The sequence below is a fragment of the Anticarsia gemmatalis genome, chromosome 17 (assembly GCF_050436995.1).
Source record: "Anticarsia gemmatalis isolate Benzon Research Colony breed Stoneville strain chromosome 17, ilAntGemm2 primary, whole genome shotgun sequence".
Classification (NCBI taxonomy): domain Eukaryota; kingdom Metazoa; phylum Arthropoda; class Insecta; order Lepidoptera; family Erebidae; genus Anticarsia; species Anticarsia gemmatalis.
In genome coordinates this window covers 8,394,877-8,412,069 of record NC_134761.1, presented here as the reverse complement: position 1 = coordinate 8,412,069, position 17,193 = coordinate 8,394,877, and the positions used below count along the sequence as shown (strand labels likewise).

The window sequence follows — 17,193 nt, the reverse complement described above, 5'->3', positions numbered from 1 at the left end:
AACAAATGTTACACTGGCCTAGGTATATATTTTTGTATTAAATTTTGTATTGTTTCCAGGGGTCTTATTTATCATCTGATCAATTGTCAATCATTTACATTTTTTTTCAGACACCTTCGTACTTAAAAGTCGACTAAATAACTGACTACTAAGTCTATTGTAGGTAAAGGTACAGCCGCATGACGGCAAATAAGCATGGCAATATAAAATTGTTATGTCACAAGCGTTGTCAAAATTTGACATTGACAACTTAGGTCCAAGAGCGCACTATATTTTCGTTTTCATAGCAATTGTTACGTAAAAAATAACATGTTTCAGGTGATTAGCCGTGCTGCGGGTCTATCTAGAACCCAGCTGTCTAGGTAAGCGAGAAAACAATAGAAGCGAATGTAGTAAAATATTCATAGAATGGTGTATGTACGTAGTCGTAGTCAATCTTTCTGAACTTACGTGCTAATGGTTAAGTTGTTATTTTCAGATCTCTCCCTGCGTTTTCGACATGCTCTGTCCGCTATGCTGACGACCCTTACAAACGTAAAGAGGCTCCAATAATTGACAATGAGGCGGTACTCTCTTTGCCTGAAGAGGCACGCCAGAATGCTGCTCTGGAGTCAACCATATCGGTCTCTAGCAAGGTAAATACTAACTTTTAATACAGAACTAGAGTTATATTGCCTTTTTAAATGATCGTTTCGCTAGAATATCTGAACTATTAGATATTACACTTTTAACATTGCAAACTAGGAGTAAATACAGTTGACGAATAGAAAACTTCTACTAAGTCTTTTCTAAAGCCTGCAGTTAAGCTAATGTATAAGATGTATATATATAGATAAAAATGTATGTATGAATAAGTCTTTGTTTGCCTGGTTAGGACTACAATGATTGGATTGTTTGGGGTAAAGGTCTTTACACAGCAGTGTATGAGCCTAGCAGCAAACGTGGGTACTGATTTTGCTGTTGTGCTTACATTAATTTCATACTATCCATTAGGATACCTCTTTATTAATGGCTCCATAGAATCATACTTACTCCATACAATTACTACTGCTAGTAATTTGGTTAAGTAATATGTTCTTGGTTATGCTTTCATCTATGTGTATAGGATGCTTTTATAGTTCCTGGACCCCTGCACACTATATAACTTTAATTTGTTTTCCTATTATGAAATTACTTGATTTAAAATATAAAGCTCACAACAGCCTATAAAATTTTCAGGTAGACCTAACCCCCATCAGCGGTGTCCCTGAGGAGCACATCAGGACACGTCGCGTGCGCATCTACCAGCCTCCCAAGAATGCCATGCAGAGTGGCACCAACAACATTCACCATTGGGAAATGGAGTTTGACACCCGTCAACGTTGGGAAAACCCTCTGATGGGCTGGACATCCACCGGTGACCCACTCTCCAACATGAAAGTGCAATTCAGAACCCCAGATGAAGCTATCGAGCTCTGTGAAAAGAATGGTTGGTGCTGGTACCTTGATACACCTAAGATTGAGAAACCAGTCAGACCGAAAAGCTACGGTTTGAACTTCAGCTGGAATCGTCGCACCAGGGTCTCCACTAAGTAGACGTGTTAGTATAATTTCTGATTCCTGATTTTTATAACGTCATAGACAATTTAATTTAAATTATCAGTCATGGAGTAGCAACCAATTTGCAATGTTACGAAATATTATTAATAGCTAAACCTGAATAAAGATTATGTTCATGTTTATATGTAATTGTTATTTTAGTACCTTTATATGTATGTTTAGATTCAGAGAGAATTGAATTGTCATATTTCTAAATTTCTGGCATTTATTGCCCTGAGCCACATCAATGTGGTTAGATTTAATATTGCTTAGACCTTCTTTCCATAGTAATTCTACACAATAGTTTAGTTTTGTTAGGATAGAGGAACAATAAAAATGCAATGTTTTCTATATTTTCATTTAATCATAGTTTTCAACATGGTTAATTTATATTTTGTACCTCGGAAGAAAATCATATTTCGCAGGTCTCACTTAAAGTTTTTATTTACATATCATACAATTTAAACATATGTTACACAAATCGAACCATGCCCAACACATGTTTTAAATATTGCAATTTCACTAACTACAATAGTTTTACATGTACATCGTACATATGAATTATAGTTTAAGGGCTCGCGCAGACGATACACATCATCGACGGAACAGTTTGATGCGTCGATCGCATGCCTAATTTATTTAATCACATCGTAAGTTTAATTGAGGCGGTTTTACATTTAGTTTTAAAGTAGCCCATACATTTTAATACATCGACAGAACTGTTCGTCGATCTACAACGGTGTGCACGAGCCCTAAAAGTAATCTAACAACCTCTTCAAGTTTTGACTATAGATAAAATTATGAAAAATTATTGCATCTTTCTTTATTTACATAGTAATGAACAATATTGAGAAATCTATCTATACTATTAGAACAATATTATCATGCGTTCTCATTTAAAATTGAAAATATTTAATAGTGAGTGGGTTGTTATTGAGATATCTAAGGGTTCAAAGCAAATGTGTAAAACTTGTCGTAAAGCGAGGTGTTATAAATATAATATTATGTTACAAGGTGGCAGCTTCTAAACTTCTAGCATAATTCGATACAGGCCTCGAAAATTCTAAGTACAAATTAATTAAAAATGTTTTGGTCAAGAATATCATTAGTAAATTGAGATAAAAATGTTTAAACAAAAATAAGTCTTGGTCCTTGCTAAATGGAAAATATTTGGGGTTTCAAAATGTACCTGCACAATAATACTCCTAGAGAATTTTTTAAAATTTTCTTTTTTAAACTTTCTTTTAGAAAAAAAGCTAATTCTATGTTATTTATTATGACCTATTAAAATCAACGATTCAATGTTATTAATTGAATGCTTTACACGTCCTAAGTTAATTTACGTCGTCAGTGTACGATCGGTACCAAAAGTGATTGAAGGTTCGTTCACGGGAAAATAAGGCGTGATCACTTTTCGGGCCGATGATACGTGAGCCAAAGTATTATACACTTTGTGCATCTATAATAGCAACATGTTAACACTGTTAGCAGCTAATGTTACAACTATAAAACAACGAGTAAATGAACGTATGGACGGGCTAAATATCAACAAATTTAATTTTATTACGACTTTATATCATTTTCATTCATTAAACGAGGTGTCGTTGAAATAAAAAATTAAAGAATAACTGCAATAAGTAGATAATACTTGGTACTATTTCTGATGATTATTAATTGGGTCATCTTACTCAATTTCACGACTTTTATTGTTAATTGTACCAGTTTTATATCTTATAACAAAAATAATATAATTTGGGTAAAATGTGTGATTCTCGTCAATAATTCCTACACGTATCTTATATGTCGGGTTAAGATATAAATTTTTATGTAATTATTGTTCCAACATTAAAACGTAACATAGAATTGGCACTTAAAAAGATTTATAACTGTAGCGCGATACCCTCTCACTATCTACTATCAACAACCAGCTATCGAGAAACTTTATAAGAAAATCTGAACAGCGCCTCTAGCGGGCGTCGTAAGAACTATTTTGAAGTATGTTTAGAATGTCAAACTCTTGATATTCGATACTATCGACTGTAGAGAATCGCGCTACTGTATAATATGTATTTAGAAACATAAATGTTAATTCGGAAGCTACTCCTAGTAAGTACCTATAGAGTTTTGTGCGAATCGTTGCGACTAGCGACTGTTTGCGTATGTTTATATTTAACCTATCTGTATATTATGGAGATGTCGTATTTGAGTGAAAATCGGTATATCGATACAATCAACAATAGTTCAGAAATTCTTAATAATTGGTTGAAGTGACGAAGATGGGTTGAAGATTGAAACTATTAAATAAATTAAATGGATTGTTATAGAAATACTTGTATGTCAGTCCGTCTATGGTGAAAGATATTGTCTAGTAATGGGATCATGGCATCATGAATAGGCAAAAATTGGTATAGTAAGGAAAATAGAAGGATCTAAACAACTTTCGAAAGTTTTGTATTAGTAATAAAGCTTTTTCATAATATGGTAACACTGAATTACTGTATTGCCATCAGATTATCGATTTTCAAATACTTAATTTCTAAATATATCAACTTTAACGACGTTTTATATGGGCATTAAACTATAAAATATTAATTTAGAAGCCTGAATTGTTACTGAGGCGCTAAATCGATAAACAATCGATAAATTATCTCATGGGCGAATCGAAAAACGCATTACAATAATTTTATCGACATACGGTGACGTGATCAGTCATTCTCATATACAAATACTATTTACAACAACAAATTGATTTTCAACCAACTTGAGACTGGTCTCGAATAGCGTATCTACTTAAATAAATATTTAAATTTCATAAAAACTGCTGTCCTACCGAGCTTTGGATCGTACAAATAGAATGAGGTTTATAGATGTAGAGTACCGATTTAATTTCGAACTATTGAGAATAAATAGGTACAACGTTCTTGTCGGTATTTGTATGTTACCGACAAGTTAAAACGTTCACAATTATCTCGAGAGAACTTTAGAAACGTGTTACCCGTTGTTTGCACAATCCAAGACATCGTATTCAGCAACATTAATCTAACGAAGCGTCTACAAACGAAGTTATCTAACTGCGTGTACTGCAACTTGCGTGTTGAGCGTCTCACCGCACTCTCATATCGTAAAGCTATTGAATTCGACGAGATACTAATGAAAATTTTATTGCAACGTCTCTGGAAGTTCCCGGTTTTAATGTATTAACTATCTATTTTATTTAAAGTTGAGATAAATATCCATTTCAGTTCCGCCTAAATAACAAAACTAAAGTCTCCTTTAACGTTACTACCGGAACTTATGACCCCCGACGAGGTCCTCTAACGAAATGTCACATCTATCTCAACATACACCATCAACGGGGCTAATTAATTAAAGTTAAAAATCACAAGATGACGTCGTACCGCCGTGAGCACGCGATCGACAGTCAGTGCTCGGCAGTATTCGGGGCTTCTCGGGAGCTCTCGGGGAGCTCGGGAGTTGTGGATCAGCTGGGGCGGGAATCTGGTCGCTCGTCGGACTCCCGGTGCACAAGAGCGCGAACAACAGTCGGTGGTGCTGCTGGCGGCGGCGCTGCGTCCGGCGAAGCTTCCGTCACCAGAATGCTGACTGCACTGTTGTTGCCTTGTGCGGGCTGCGCGGGGGCGATGGCCGCAGTAGTCGTTGTTACCGTCGTCGCCTGTTGCTGAGGAGACGGCGTGCGGGCACGTGCAGGTGGCGTGACTCGCCGCATTGAGCTGCGCCGAGAGCTCAAACGAAGGGAACCTGGCCAATAAAAAACGAACGAGATGAATTTTCTATGAGGTTCTGGATGTATATTTATTTTTCATACTAATTTTGCTCAGTCTTCTTTTTGTCCTGTGATGCCCTTTGGTGCTTCGATTGAGTGTTAAAGCATCTACTTTGTAGTCGAATTTGCTGAAGTTTTTGCTAGTTGAATATCTCGTGATAGTTTGGAGTTGATCTAAGAGCGGCTATTTCAGTAGTGTCTTCATTGTGTTGTGTTGATGGTGCCGTTTGTGTTGACAAATCAGTAGGTACTAGTTGAAGATGTCAGTAATGATATTAGTAGTAGGTATGATAAAAACAGATTTATACTTACGAACTCCTGTGATGCGTTAAAAGTGAAGGAGAGACTAAGAACAGATCTACAGACTTACACATTACATTATTTTCATGCTGACATTTAGCTACGAAAGCAGGAAACTCGGGGTCTATGGCTATAAGCATGCACAAGCTTCACGCACTATCCTGCAATTTTTAAAACAAACAGGGCTCTGCCCAAAGGCCAATTGTCAAACACGCCATCTAAAAATTGAGAATTATAGGCACATTAAAAAACTCATTTGAATAAACTCGTATTTATTAGGAAAATTATTTACTGCCAATCACGAAAACAAATGTATGAAATTTTGAATCAAATGAATTTAGGTACCCAGGAGCTTTAGCACTGAGCGATTAGTTAGAGGGATAAAACAAAAAAATCTTGAGATTGCATGCATTAATAAGAAATCGGAAGGAAGTTCAAATATGTTGTACTAACTATAATAGAAATCGAAGTAAAATCTAAACAACCCAAACAATAATTTGGGGGTATTTTATAAGAAGACGACAAACGGGTACTACATCAATAATACGAAAATCACTAACCGCTCAGTGCTACAATCTAATGGTACTGAGGAAGAGACACGGAAAGCAAAACATTACATATGAACCTGCTCGTTTCGGTCCGGTCTCTTCATCCATGGCGTCTTGGTGCCGGAGGAAGATCGGCAGCCCATACGCCGACCGTCTCCGTGGAGGCGCCGATTCTGAACCGCTCGCCTGTTCCATCAGACATTATGGTTGTATGATTGCAGATTTTAGGGCAGTCAAGTGCCCTAAATTTTACAGCAGAAGACAAAATATGAATCTACTAGACAACAGAATTATTAATATACTTCAAAGAAAACGAGACAAGAAGAAAGGTTTTTATTAAAAAAATGATTGTCAATTATTATTGTTAACTACTGATAAATAACAAACAATTCTAACAGACGAAAGAAACCTACAAAATTTATTGAAAACAGTTGCAGAATCTGAGTACCTATGTAATAAAAAGCGTCATGACAAATTCTTTCTTACAAAAAATGAGTTGAGTATGATTGACTGATTTGATGGAGATAAGGAAGTGAGTGTAGAAGATACCTGTTCTCCAGGCGCGGCTCCTGGTAACAACAGTAAGGGAAGATTCAGCCAGGCTCCTCCCAGGTCGCTGAGGTCAGACGCGTCCGAAGCTCTCGAAGACTTGCGACTGGACGCGTGAGATCCTCTTCGCACGTGAAGGAGAGCACTAAGGCGGCCTCCCCAGCCGCCGCCTGGGGACCACTTCGTGCTTTCTTCTTCGTTAGAGGGACTGCGGTTCTTCCTCCTGGAAAATAAGAAGATTAAATCGATTAGTTTGATGAAAAGGATCGAAGTAGACCAGGAAATATCTAGAGGTGGTCAAATCCTTATTCAAATATGTATACTTTTAGTAATATCAGGGTGGAATTTATTGTTTTTAATCTGACTTACTTCACATAATCCCTCCACGCTCGTTGCACAGTCCTGGCCGCTTTGTCTTCTCTCTTCCATATCCGAGTTGAAGAGACTATCTCCAGCTCCTTCCTCGTGGGGAACTGCTTCTTAAACTTAATGTCCATCTGTTCCTGGAGTTGTCTAAACGTGTCCGTTTCTTCCACATGTCCTAGTACATGCTTGACAAGGGCATGAAGGATGTCCAAACAATGAATCTTGTTGCCTTTCGCGATAGGCAGATTGAAACTGACCAAAGCCACTGTATTTGGCTTCGAGATGCCTAGCGGAGGGTCTAACGAAGCTATGAAGTCAGATAGTTGAGCGAAACTTATGAACTGAGTGGCGTGGGGATCGTATCTGCAACAAATAAGGTTAAAGTTTAAAGTAGCCGTGTATTTTATTTGTTGTTTCATATTACAACTTGCGATATCGATCATCTTATGCCTTAGCATTTGGTCCCTAAATATGAAACAACTACATATTATTATATTCTATGAAGTCTTGACCGCTTCAATAAGTATACCTAATAGATCAAAGCGATTTATTTGGGTGTAGTAGCATCGTAGAAACAAGGCCGGCTACCATTGCTAAGTAACTGAACATGTTCCTAGGAACGAAACAAAATGTAAGATGTGAAGTAGAGATTAAGAACACATCTCCTTTACGACGCTATTTGTGTTTAAAACGTCCAAAGACAGTCGTAATGTTAAATGGTGCTAATAACACTAAGTAGTATTGGCTCTTACAGTTATAGACAGGTTTAATGTCTTCACTAACTTGAACTGAGTTTACTAATGCTGAAAAGATTGTATCCCGGAAAACAACTGCGTGTATAATTACTCTTGCATTGCTTGTTAATGCATAATTGTTGTTTCTTACACAGCAAATACTATACAATATTATAAACTTACAAAAAAAAGGACGCTTAGTACAACTAGACCCGGAAAATCTTATTGTGTATCGCAAAATATTTTCCGTGTGGGACTCGAACCCACGACCGCTCGACGCACTGGCAGTGGCAACTGGCAAGTGACCACCCTAACCACTGCACTATCTATAGCGCCTTCCTCCTCCTGTATAGTTAGGAATGTTCAGGAATAAACAACTTGCGACAAGCTAACTCTGGGAAAAAGTGTCGTAGAAAACATAAAACTGAAAATCGTCAGTAAAACTTACTTGGACCACCGAATATAGAACATTTCAAGATCATCTTCCACGATACCGATCTCTTCTTCCTGATGCGCCTGGTTGAAGTTCTCGAGAATGATGGCTATGTACATGTTGATGACGATCATGTAGCTGATGATGATGAACGAGGTGAAGTAAGTGATGGCTAGGAGGGGACTGCCGCAGTTGCCGTTGTGGCCGTGTTCGCCGAGCTCACATTCCGGAGGTGTTATCATGAGCGATTCTAGAACATCGTTCCACCCGGCTGAGGTCATTAAACTGGAAGAAAGAACAGTTTTTACTTAGGTACTGGTTTCTAGTACTCGTTTATATGGATGTGATGCCAACGGTATACGTTTTGATGATTTTTTTCTTCAGTTAACTTATTGATAGATTTTCTTCACTAACTCCCGGTTTCTGAGGTACATTTAGCGATGGTTTATCTATTCAATAATGTTTAAGCTCATATAATATACAACGTGTCCCAAAACTTAACGTCAAAACGAAAACCTGAGCTAGGCCGAGTTGTGTTGGCTCTCAAAAAATAATTTAAAAAAATCTATCTCATGTAGTTTCAAAATGACAACCATTTTTGTAAAATTGCCACCCTCTGATGAGTTAACGTCTACTGTGGCTACAAATGACTTCTTTTCTGGTTCTTTTTTTGTGTGGAGTATTCCTAAGTAACGTTCCTACAAATTTCAATTTCTTAGTGCTCATTCACGTTGACTCGCGGGCGCGGTGGCGGGCGCGGTCGCGAAATATCAAACATATGGCGATGTACCGAAGTGTTCACGTACAAACCGTTCGCGCGGTCTAAGTCGCGGGCGAGCTAGCGGCGTCGCGCGCGGCCCGCGTGGCGCGCTCGCGCCAATATCAAACAAGTGAAGATGTTCGTGTGTGTTCACGTCGAACTAGCGGTGGCGGGCGCGATTCACTCGCGATGTCAAGTAAGATCAACCAGTTTGAGCCAGTTTGAACCAAACGCCCGCCTGGCGGCCAACGTGAACACAAATCGCCACGTCCCCGCGCTCGCGACCGCCACCGCGCCCGCGAGTTCCAACGTGAACAAGCACTTAGTCAGAACAGGGTAGTAACCCTGTTCTGACTAAGATTCAACATAAGATGCACGATTCTGTTTTACCGAAAATTATATTAAACTTACCGAAAAAGTAACTGCATACTTCTCCCGAAGGTCTGGAAGTTGACGATATCGTTGAGCGCGCCCTGTTCTTTGACGTGACCGAACACCGACATGCCGATGATTGCGTATATGAACGTGATGAGTGCCAGCAGAGCGCCGATGTTGAACAGCGCCGGGAGAGATACTACTAGCGCGAACAGCAGTTTTCTAATGCCCTTAGCGGCCTGAAGGAAAACGAGCAAATTATGTAACGAGTATAAAATATATTTGTACAACCATTCATGTAATAGAGATCGTATTAGTTTTTTATTGTTTCTTTTTTGTTTTGAATGTTTAGTATAGTGTCGAAATATCTTAAAGGCCCGAAGGCAACTCATTCATATCATAATATAAAATAGTGGTTCCACTTTTTCTAAGAATTGTGGCAAACTTCTTATGTAAAGTCTACAGTAGAGACGATGAATACCTAGATTACCAAAACACTTTAATTTATTAAGTAGACAGTATTATCTTGTCTCAAAACTACTTCAATATTTAGTCACAGAGCACAAAAGAGCACTTACTTTAATCAGTCTTAAAATTCTCCCGATTCGGAACACTCTCACGACTCTCAGCAATGTCGGTGATATCGGTAGGTCTATCATGATATCCTCCATCAATATCCCCAGGATTGAAGCCAGGACTAACAGAAAATCGAACACATTCCAAGGCACCGTAAAGTAATGGTACCGTAGACCTATTATTTTTACTATGGCCTCTGAAATTTGGAAAGAATGTTAGTACATTTTGCGGCAGATAGGTTAATTTGGCTTATAGACTGTTCCATAGTCAATGCTTATGGGCCAAACGGATGGTAAGTGCTCGTAAAATAGATGTGTTGTAGTGTTTAATATCGGTAACTATATTTTGCGAGGTATGATAACGTGCATTGGAAAAGTGTTAAATTCGAAGGCTCGAAGAAAAATTTGAAGCCGCTCGTAATTTGCGCGTGGCCTATTAGCATCACTATAATCAGTACAATTTAAAGATGTCGATATTTCTGTTCTTACCTAAACCAAATACTGTTGTAAAAAACGCATTACTAACTTCTAGTATAAAGAATACAGAATGCGGTTGATCGTAATGCTCTATTCCCATCGTGAGCATATTTAAAAAGATCAAAACAAAAATGGCGATCTCGAAACGTCTCGAGTTCGATAGATCGTAGAACATCGCTAGAAACTGGTTGCGGGGTCGTTTTATTACTTTTTGCGGCTTTTTTCTACCAAGCTTTTTCATCGCCGTATAGTAATGCTTTTGGCTTTCCGTAAGGAACATTTCTAATACTCCGCCTTCGTACTGAAATAAAACGTTCGTAGTTTAGAACAAGTGTACGATGTTCATAAAATATTAACTTGTATTGATTTTTTATTTACCTTCTTCTTGAGCATATTAAAATTGTCTATAATTACTCCTATAAACAGATTAAGGGTGAAGAACGAACCGCAAACTATAAAAATAACAAAATAAATATACGCGTAGAGGTTCGCTTCTCTCGCCGGCTGCAGGTTCACTCCTCGAGCATCCACTGCATCAGCCATCACCTCCATCCAACCTTCAAACGTGGCCACTTGAAATAACGCCAAGTACGCTATTCCAACGTGATCAAACGATATCTTTGAATTCACCCACGTGAAATTATTATAGTAACATTCCCATTTATCGTTTACTATCTGAAATCGAGTAGAATATCATTAGTACTTGAAACAATAGTCCGCAGAGAAACATATGATGAACACTTACTTCTAAAGGTAACAGCTCTCCCTCGTCATCAACGCACTTGTAGAACTTTCCGCCGAAGAACTGCACTCCCATTATAGAAAATATTAACCAAAACACTAAACAAACTAACAATACGTTGAAGATACTAGGTATCGCGTACATGAGAGCGTTCACTACGATCCGCATGCCCTGCCACCGAGATATCGCACGCAACGGTCTCAATGCACGTAAAGTTCTTAAAGACCTTAACACTTTTAGATTTTCATTCTCTTCTATTAATAAACTGAATACTGAAACCTGAAAGCGGAATCAACGCATTAAATAGAGAAATCTGAAGCGTTAGTAAAGATTATGTAAAGAAATAAAACTTACGAAAACGATGGTAAAATCTAACAAAGTCCAGAAACTAGTGAAGTATCTGAAGAAGCCCAACGCTATCCACTTGAGGAACATCTCTATGATGAAGATCATGCAGAACCCCAGGTTGGTCCAGTACAGTATCTTCTTGAGCGGCTTGTTCTTCTCGAGGTGGATGTCTTCGAAGCAGAGCGTGATGCTCGACGCGAAGATGAGCACCAACACGAACCACTCGAAGGCGGGAGTATCTACGTACCGCAGTATGTAGGTCCGGAGGAACATCCATCGTTGACCCAGTTTGGTCTGAATACATGCATCCCAACAAGAACTCCTAAAAGTACAGGGTATTTCCCATCACAAAAATCTTTCAATTACTTATCTATTTACCTACCTAGGTTTGCGCTTACGGTATGTTGAGTTGAAATTATTTCCCATCACTGGAACCTTTTATTTTGTTACCTAGGTTCCGGAATGTAGGGTAATCGGTATGTTATTATTGGTAAGCAATGGTCATAGCAATAAAGTTGGATGAGTTACGTTACCGGATGCATGAGCATTAGATTGTTAAGAAGTGCAAAAGGTAAAACACATACACCAGCTTACAAGGATATAAAGAATACCATTACCAAAAGAAGAGGAATGTAATTTAGTAATCGATCAATACAAGACTCTCGCACAAACTACATCAATAGAAATGGAAGCGAATATGGTATCGGCACTTAACAACTTATGTTTACTAAATGAATACATACGCGCTGTAACATTGGCGAGGGAAACAATCCTCGGGTACTTTCGCCTCTTTCTGTTTCCCAAATCCAGGAAATTTTCCCATCGCATCAATATATTGACCCTTGGAGTTTTTTCTCCCACCTACGGTTAATTCATCTACATATGAGACTAAAGTTTGCCACGGATGTTTCATGTCGTCCTCATCAGGCCGTTTCACCGGTTCCTTACATAAGATGGTCGGTGGTTCCCCTCTCGGTCGTCTGATCTTTTCTGGCGTTGTCTTACTTGATAGCTGTGCCATTTCATAGTGCTCGTTTTCATCTACAATTACGTTTATTAAATAATTAGGTAAGTATAAAGTAGTAATAAAGTGAAAGTGTTTAATTTTTAGTTATTATTACCCCTGGAATCTGACGGTTGTGTGTGATATCCTGAAGACATCTGATTCAGTAACTTCTGAGCTACAATTTGTTCGGCCGGTGACGTGTCCTCGAGATTTTCTTTAGAATCCTCTCTAATGCTAGTTATTTTGTGTTCGGCTGCCAAGTCACGCACGTCTTTTAAAGTTTCCTGACTGCCGTGGTTAAAGTTGTTTCCCGTTTGGTAAAGCTGCGGGTAGGCGAAGTCTGAACCTACTGATATTGGTCTGAAATATTAGTTTTAAAGTTAGATAAATTATGTTATGAGTGGTTTCAAAGTATTTGTTATGAATTATTGATACGAACCTATTTAATGCTTCTTGGTAACTATGACTATATACATTGTCGTGTGGGAACACGATGGTCTCCTGTATGGATCCTGAGAACCGCTGCTCGCTGGGTATTGACGCCTTCTTCTCTTTCATGGCGCGTTGTTCTGACATAAATTCGTTAACTAGCTCTTCTAACTTAGATTTTTTTTCAGTCTCTTTACTTCTCGATATAAGGAAACCTTTTTTTCTTACTATCGAACGTATTCTATCGAAACTTTTTGCTAATTTTGAATCTTCTCCAACTTCCTGCAATTTGATTTTACAATTAGTACCCAGAATATGACATATTTAGATAGTTAACTCTTGATTTATATAGGAATACGTTACCTCCTTTTTATTTTTAAGTTCCTCACTGTTAAAGCTATTGAGCAGTAAGGCAAGGAAGAGATTGAGCACCATGAAGTTGCCCATTACAAGTGCAGGCAGGAATATAAAGAAGCAACTCTCTGCTCCGCTGGCCTGCTCAGCGCGCATACAGTCCCAAAGCGGCTCGATCCACTCTCCACAAAGAATCCGGAATATCATCATGAACGAATGGAAGAAGTCGTTGAAGTTCCACCTTTATAGATTTGTAAAATTAGCACACGTTCTTGAAAAATTGAAATGGCATGCAGATTGTAAATTTTCGGCAGATGTTTCATGCAATAGCAAAATTGGAGGTAGGTCCAAGCTAGACTTTGGATTTATTCTAAATAGATGATAATTTCTAATAACTACTAAATAAATAAACGTATTAGTTGGCAGTTACGATACCTGGAAAAAAGACTTTGTCTACAAACAACTTAAAAAATATAAGACTTTCTGAATCGAAACAATTCGACTTTCAAATACTAGTTTGAATATGTAACTTCAATAGACACTAGTTTTTATATTTCTTATTATGTAGCTTTCCTAGCATATTTTAACGCTCCTGTACCAGTAAATTTATCATAGGCACAGGTTTCTAAATTTCAAAAATTATAAATAGTTTTGATTAATAAATATCTAATTCGTATTCATTAAATTTTGATCTATGCCTCTTTTTAGCTAGCTACGCCAATACATATGTTATCCTTCACTCATTAAATTTTATTTTTCGTTTCATTCTTCAATTACTTTATAAAACCTACTTGAATCAATCAGAAGTCATGCAGAAAACGTTTATTTACCTGGGAACAGGATCCGGGTCAAACTTGTCTGGTGTATACGACTTAGAGAACAGCTGCATGCCGATCACGGCAAATATGTATATAACTATCACTAACACGAACGTCAAATTACCAAGAGCACCGATTGTCGATATTATAATACTCAATAACACTTTCATCGTAGTCCATGATTGAGCTAACTTTAACACTCGCAACTGAAACAAATGTAACAAATGTTATAATAACTGTACCTCGATTCTCTACCACTATCGACTACCGACAACCGGCTAGCTATCGAAGTTTTGACATTTAGAATGTGTAGTACATTTCCTACAACACACGTCAGAGGCGCTGATCAGATTTTCATACAAAATTTCTCGATGACAGTTCGGTTGTCGGTAGTCGATAGTAGTAGAGAATCGAGCTACTGTACCTCGATTCTCTACCACTATCGACTACCGACAACCGGCTAGCTATCGAAGTTTTGACATTTAGAATGTACTGCCAAAACATTTCCTACATCACCCGTCAGAGGCGCTGATCAGATTTTCATACAAAATTTCTCGATGACAGTTCGGTTGTCGGTAGTCGATAGTAGTAGAGAATCGAGCTACTGTTCCTTAGCGCAGTTCTTTACCACTGTCGACTATCGTCAACCAGCTAGCTATTGAGAAGTTCTCTATGAACATCTACCTAATCCTCTAGCGGGCGCCCTAGAAACTATTTTTGCAGGACATTGTTAAATTCTTGATACTTTGTGTCGATAGCTTTAGCTGCTATATAGGATTTAGCTATATGGGTTATGTGGAGATAAATAATATCAATTTGAAGTGTCCAAATTTTTATCGGTATCAAAGCACATATTCTTTACCATTTTTATTAAAAAGTCGACTTGTTATTTTGTAGAGAGATCGTGGAAGTCTCTAGCGTCCTACAATACTATTAGTACGTTGGTAATTTCTTCAGGAAATCAACAAAAATATCAACTATACCTGTATAAAGTGTATTAAATAACGGTATTGTAATGGCTTATTTTATTACAATACAAAAACTCCTGAATAATACAATATGAGTACAATGAAGAACAATTTTGTATGGACGTTTGTCCTTTATGCGAGCGTGGGAAACAAAACAAACCGCTAACTTTGGGCGTTCTTTGTTATTGTAGCTTTGGCTAAATATACGAGTATCTAACTACAGTACTTTGTGCTATGGTCATACGTATTGTTTTTCATATTTTTCGTATCGTGATTTTTGTGTTTTATTTTGATTCATACTGCATAGGGTGTTGAGGTTCTGATAACAACAATTTTTACTCAAACATATTTTATTTTGAGTTTACAAAACTTATAAATTTATATCATTGCATTGCAGTAGAGATTCATATGTCAAGCTAGTAGTGACACTAAATAAAACCGGGGTTGTTTTGCTGATCCGCCAGTTCCTTACGGACCTTCAACTATCTTCAAAATAAATGTACTTATCAAACTATTAAATGACCTCATAAGACCATTGAACTTAACCACAAATATTTTAAAATATGGTAGTTTTAAGTATACTCACCAACCGCAGACCCCTCAACACAGATAGGCCGTCAACCAGCTCAAATATAAGATCCAGCAGGCTCGCCGATACAATGATCAAGTCGAAGATGTTCCAGCCACACGCGAAGTAATCCTTGCTCATGGCCATCACCTTCATTATACACTCTAACGTAAATATCGACGTGAACACCTAAAAACCATTCATGGAGTTAGAAGCAGGAAAAGTATTGGATACGTTTTCTAAATGAAAATGTCGTTGTTGCCTTCAAAAAATTTTTGTGAAGTCGTTTTGACCTAAAGACTAGTGCAGATCAGATGGATGGTTGTCTTTTTGTTCCGTGGTCTACGTGCCAACACTGTCTACGGGTACGCTTAAGCTTGGTTTTTTGCTTTTAATAGCATTAGATATTACAATTACTGCGTATAGGAATCTAATCTGTACTGATCTTTACTATCTGATGACAAGATATCTTTTTGTCATCAGACAGTGTACGGTAGACTCATCTCAAATAAATCAAATCAGGATGATTAAACGTGTGTCAATATCGAAATCCACTTCAATAAGAATTCTAAATGGTAATAAATCAAAGCGTCACAGTATTAAATGTCTTTTAAATAGCTTCTGGTTTACAGATTTGAAATGTTCTCAAGTGACAAGTTTCAAACATGTCGAGCTCGCAGTAATCGCTTTCCTCAGTTCGTTTTCATTTAAAAGGCATGTGTGGCAGCTGATACATTCCACTTTCATTTAATTCGCTCTGACATTCTCTTGCTTAATATTCTACAGAACAAATCGAGATTTGACTGATGTTACTACGCAATAAAGGTTTTTATCATGCTATGTATAGTATTAGTGTTTACCTTATTTCCTATATCTAAGGCCTGTCTAACGTTATCACTCATACCATGATGCTCGAGAGCAAGGAAGAGCGTATTCAGAACTATACAAGTCGTTATAAACAACTCGAATAAGGGATCTTTCACGATCCCATACATGCAATTCTGGAACTGAAGCCACCCTTCATAGTCTATACAGCAAGTGACGCAGCACTCACAATTCCTGTCCACCAGCTCATCTGCGATCAAATTCATTACCAGTTAATAAAATACACAAACAATAAAATAAACATCAAATAGTAGGCAACAACAAGAAAAAAAGAATCGAAGAAATAGATCAATTAGAGTAAGCGAAAGCATAGTGAGGCAATTAAAGTTTCTTCGATGCGAAGCTTTCGTTTGCTAATTTAATCTATCACTTATCAAATAAATAACAACTCAACATGCAATTGTAAGCGGATAATCGGGACTAAGAAAATATGCAGGAAAATTGCATTGATATACGCAAGGAAAACCAGCACGGTAATACGAAAAATTTTGTATAGCCAATTGTGTAAAACGGTGCGATTACCAGTACAGTAACAAATAAAGTCCGTTCAAAATGTGATTGAATTTTGATGTTCCCAAATTGGAATCGCATAAAAG

At 37.6% G+C, this 17,193-nt stretch overlaps 2 protein-coding genes across 6 annotated transcripts in view; one reads left to right on the top strand and one right to left on the bottom strand.

Annotated features, from left to right (window-relative positions):
* The first annotated feature begins 210 nt into the window (after window positions 1–210).
* ND-18 (NADH:ubiquinone oxidoreductase subunit 18) lies at window positions 211–1,719 on the top strand. The gene is made up of 3 exons (XM_076124754.1): window positions 211–362; window positions 479–635; window positions 1,219–1,719. Exons 1-3 carry the CDS (start codon window positions 310–312, stop codon window positions 1,573–1,575), a joined length of 567 nt encoding a protein of 188 aa, XP_075980869.1. The 5' UTR covers window positions 211–309; the 3' UTR covers window positions 1,576–1,719.
* Window positions 1,720–1,922: 203 nt separating this feature from the next.
* The window catches only part of NaCP60E (Na channel protein 60E), a 192,703-nt gene continuing 177,432 nt past the window's right edge, over window positions 1,923–17,193 (bottom strand). For 2 of the 5 annotated variants that reach the window (XM_076124749.1, XM_076124751.1), the window contains 18 exons: window positions 16,573–16,787; window positions 15,731–15,901; window positions 14,189–14,382; window positions 13,368–13,599; window positions 13,015–13,286; window positions 12,691–12,935; window positions 12,313–12,610; window positions 11,576–11,891; window positions 11,225–11,500; window positions 10,858–11,154; window positions 10,492–10,780; window positions 10,006–10,199; window positions 9,464–9,666; window positions 8,308–8,577; window positions 7,129–7,488; window positions 6,760–6,982; window positions 6,288–6,396; window positions 1,923–5,337 (listed from right to left, as the gene is read on the bottom strand). In XM_076124749.1, the coding sequence (XP_075980864.1) occupies window positions 5,060–5,337; window positions 6,288–6,396; window positions 6,760–6,982; window positions 7,129–7,488; window positions 8,308–8,577; window positions 9,464–9,666; window positions 10,006–10,199; window positions 10,492–10,780; window positions 10,858–11,154; window positions 11,225–11,500; window positions 11,576–11,891; window positions 12,313–12,610; window positions 12,691–12,935; window positions 13,015–13,286; window positions 13,368–13,599; window positions 14,189–14,382; window positions 15,731–15,901; window positions 16,573–16,787 (4,442 nt within the window). In that variant the 3' untranslated portion in view covers window positions 1,923–5,059. Of the gene's footprint in view, window positions 5,338–6,279; window positions 6,397–6,759; window positions 6,983–7,128; window positions 7,489–8,307; window positions 8,578–9,463; window positions 9,667–10,005; window positions 10,200–10,491; window positions 10,781–10,857; window positions 11,155–11,224; window positions 11,501–11,575; window positions 11,892–12,312; window positions 12,611–12,690; window positions 12,936–13,014; window positions 13,287–13,367; window positions 13,600–14,188; window positions 14,383–15,730; window positions 15,902–16,572; window positions 16,788–17,193 lie in introns of all 5 variants that reach the window. The other 3 variants (XM_076124750.1, XM_076124752.1, XM_076124753.1) reach the window with 3 other exon arrangements.

Bases quoted from the DNA above. Each gene is read 5' to 3' on its own strand.
- ND-18 (XM_076124754.1), top strand. From the start codon at position 310: ATGTTTCAGGTGATTAGCCGTGCTGCGGGTCTATCTAGAACCCAGCTG. The intron at 363-478 runs GTAAGCGAGAAA...TGTTATTTTCAG, and splicing joins TCTAGAACCCAGCTGTCTAG to ATCTCTCCCTGCGTTTTCGA. The intron at 636-1,218 runs GTAAATACTAAC...TAAAATTTTCAG, and splicing joins CCATATCGGTCTCTAGCAAG to GTAGACCTAACCCCCATCAG.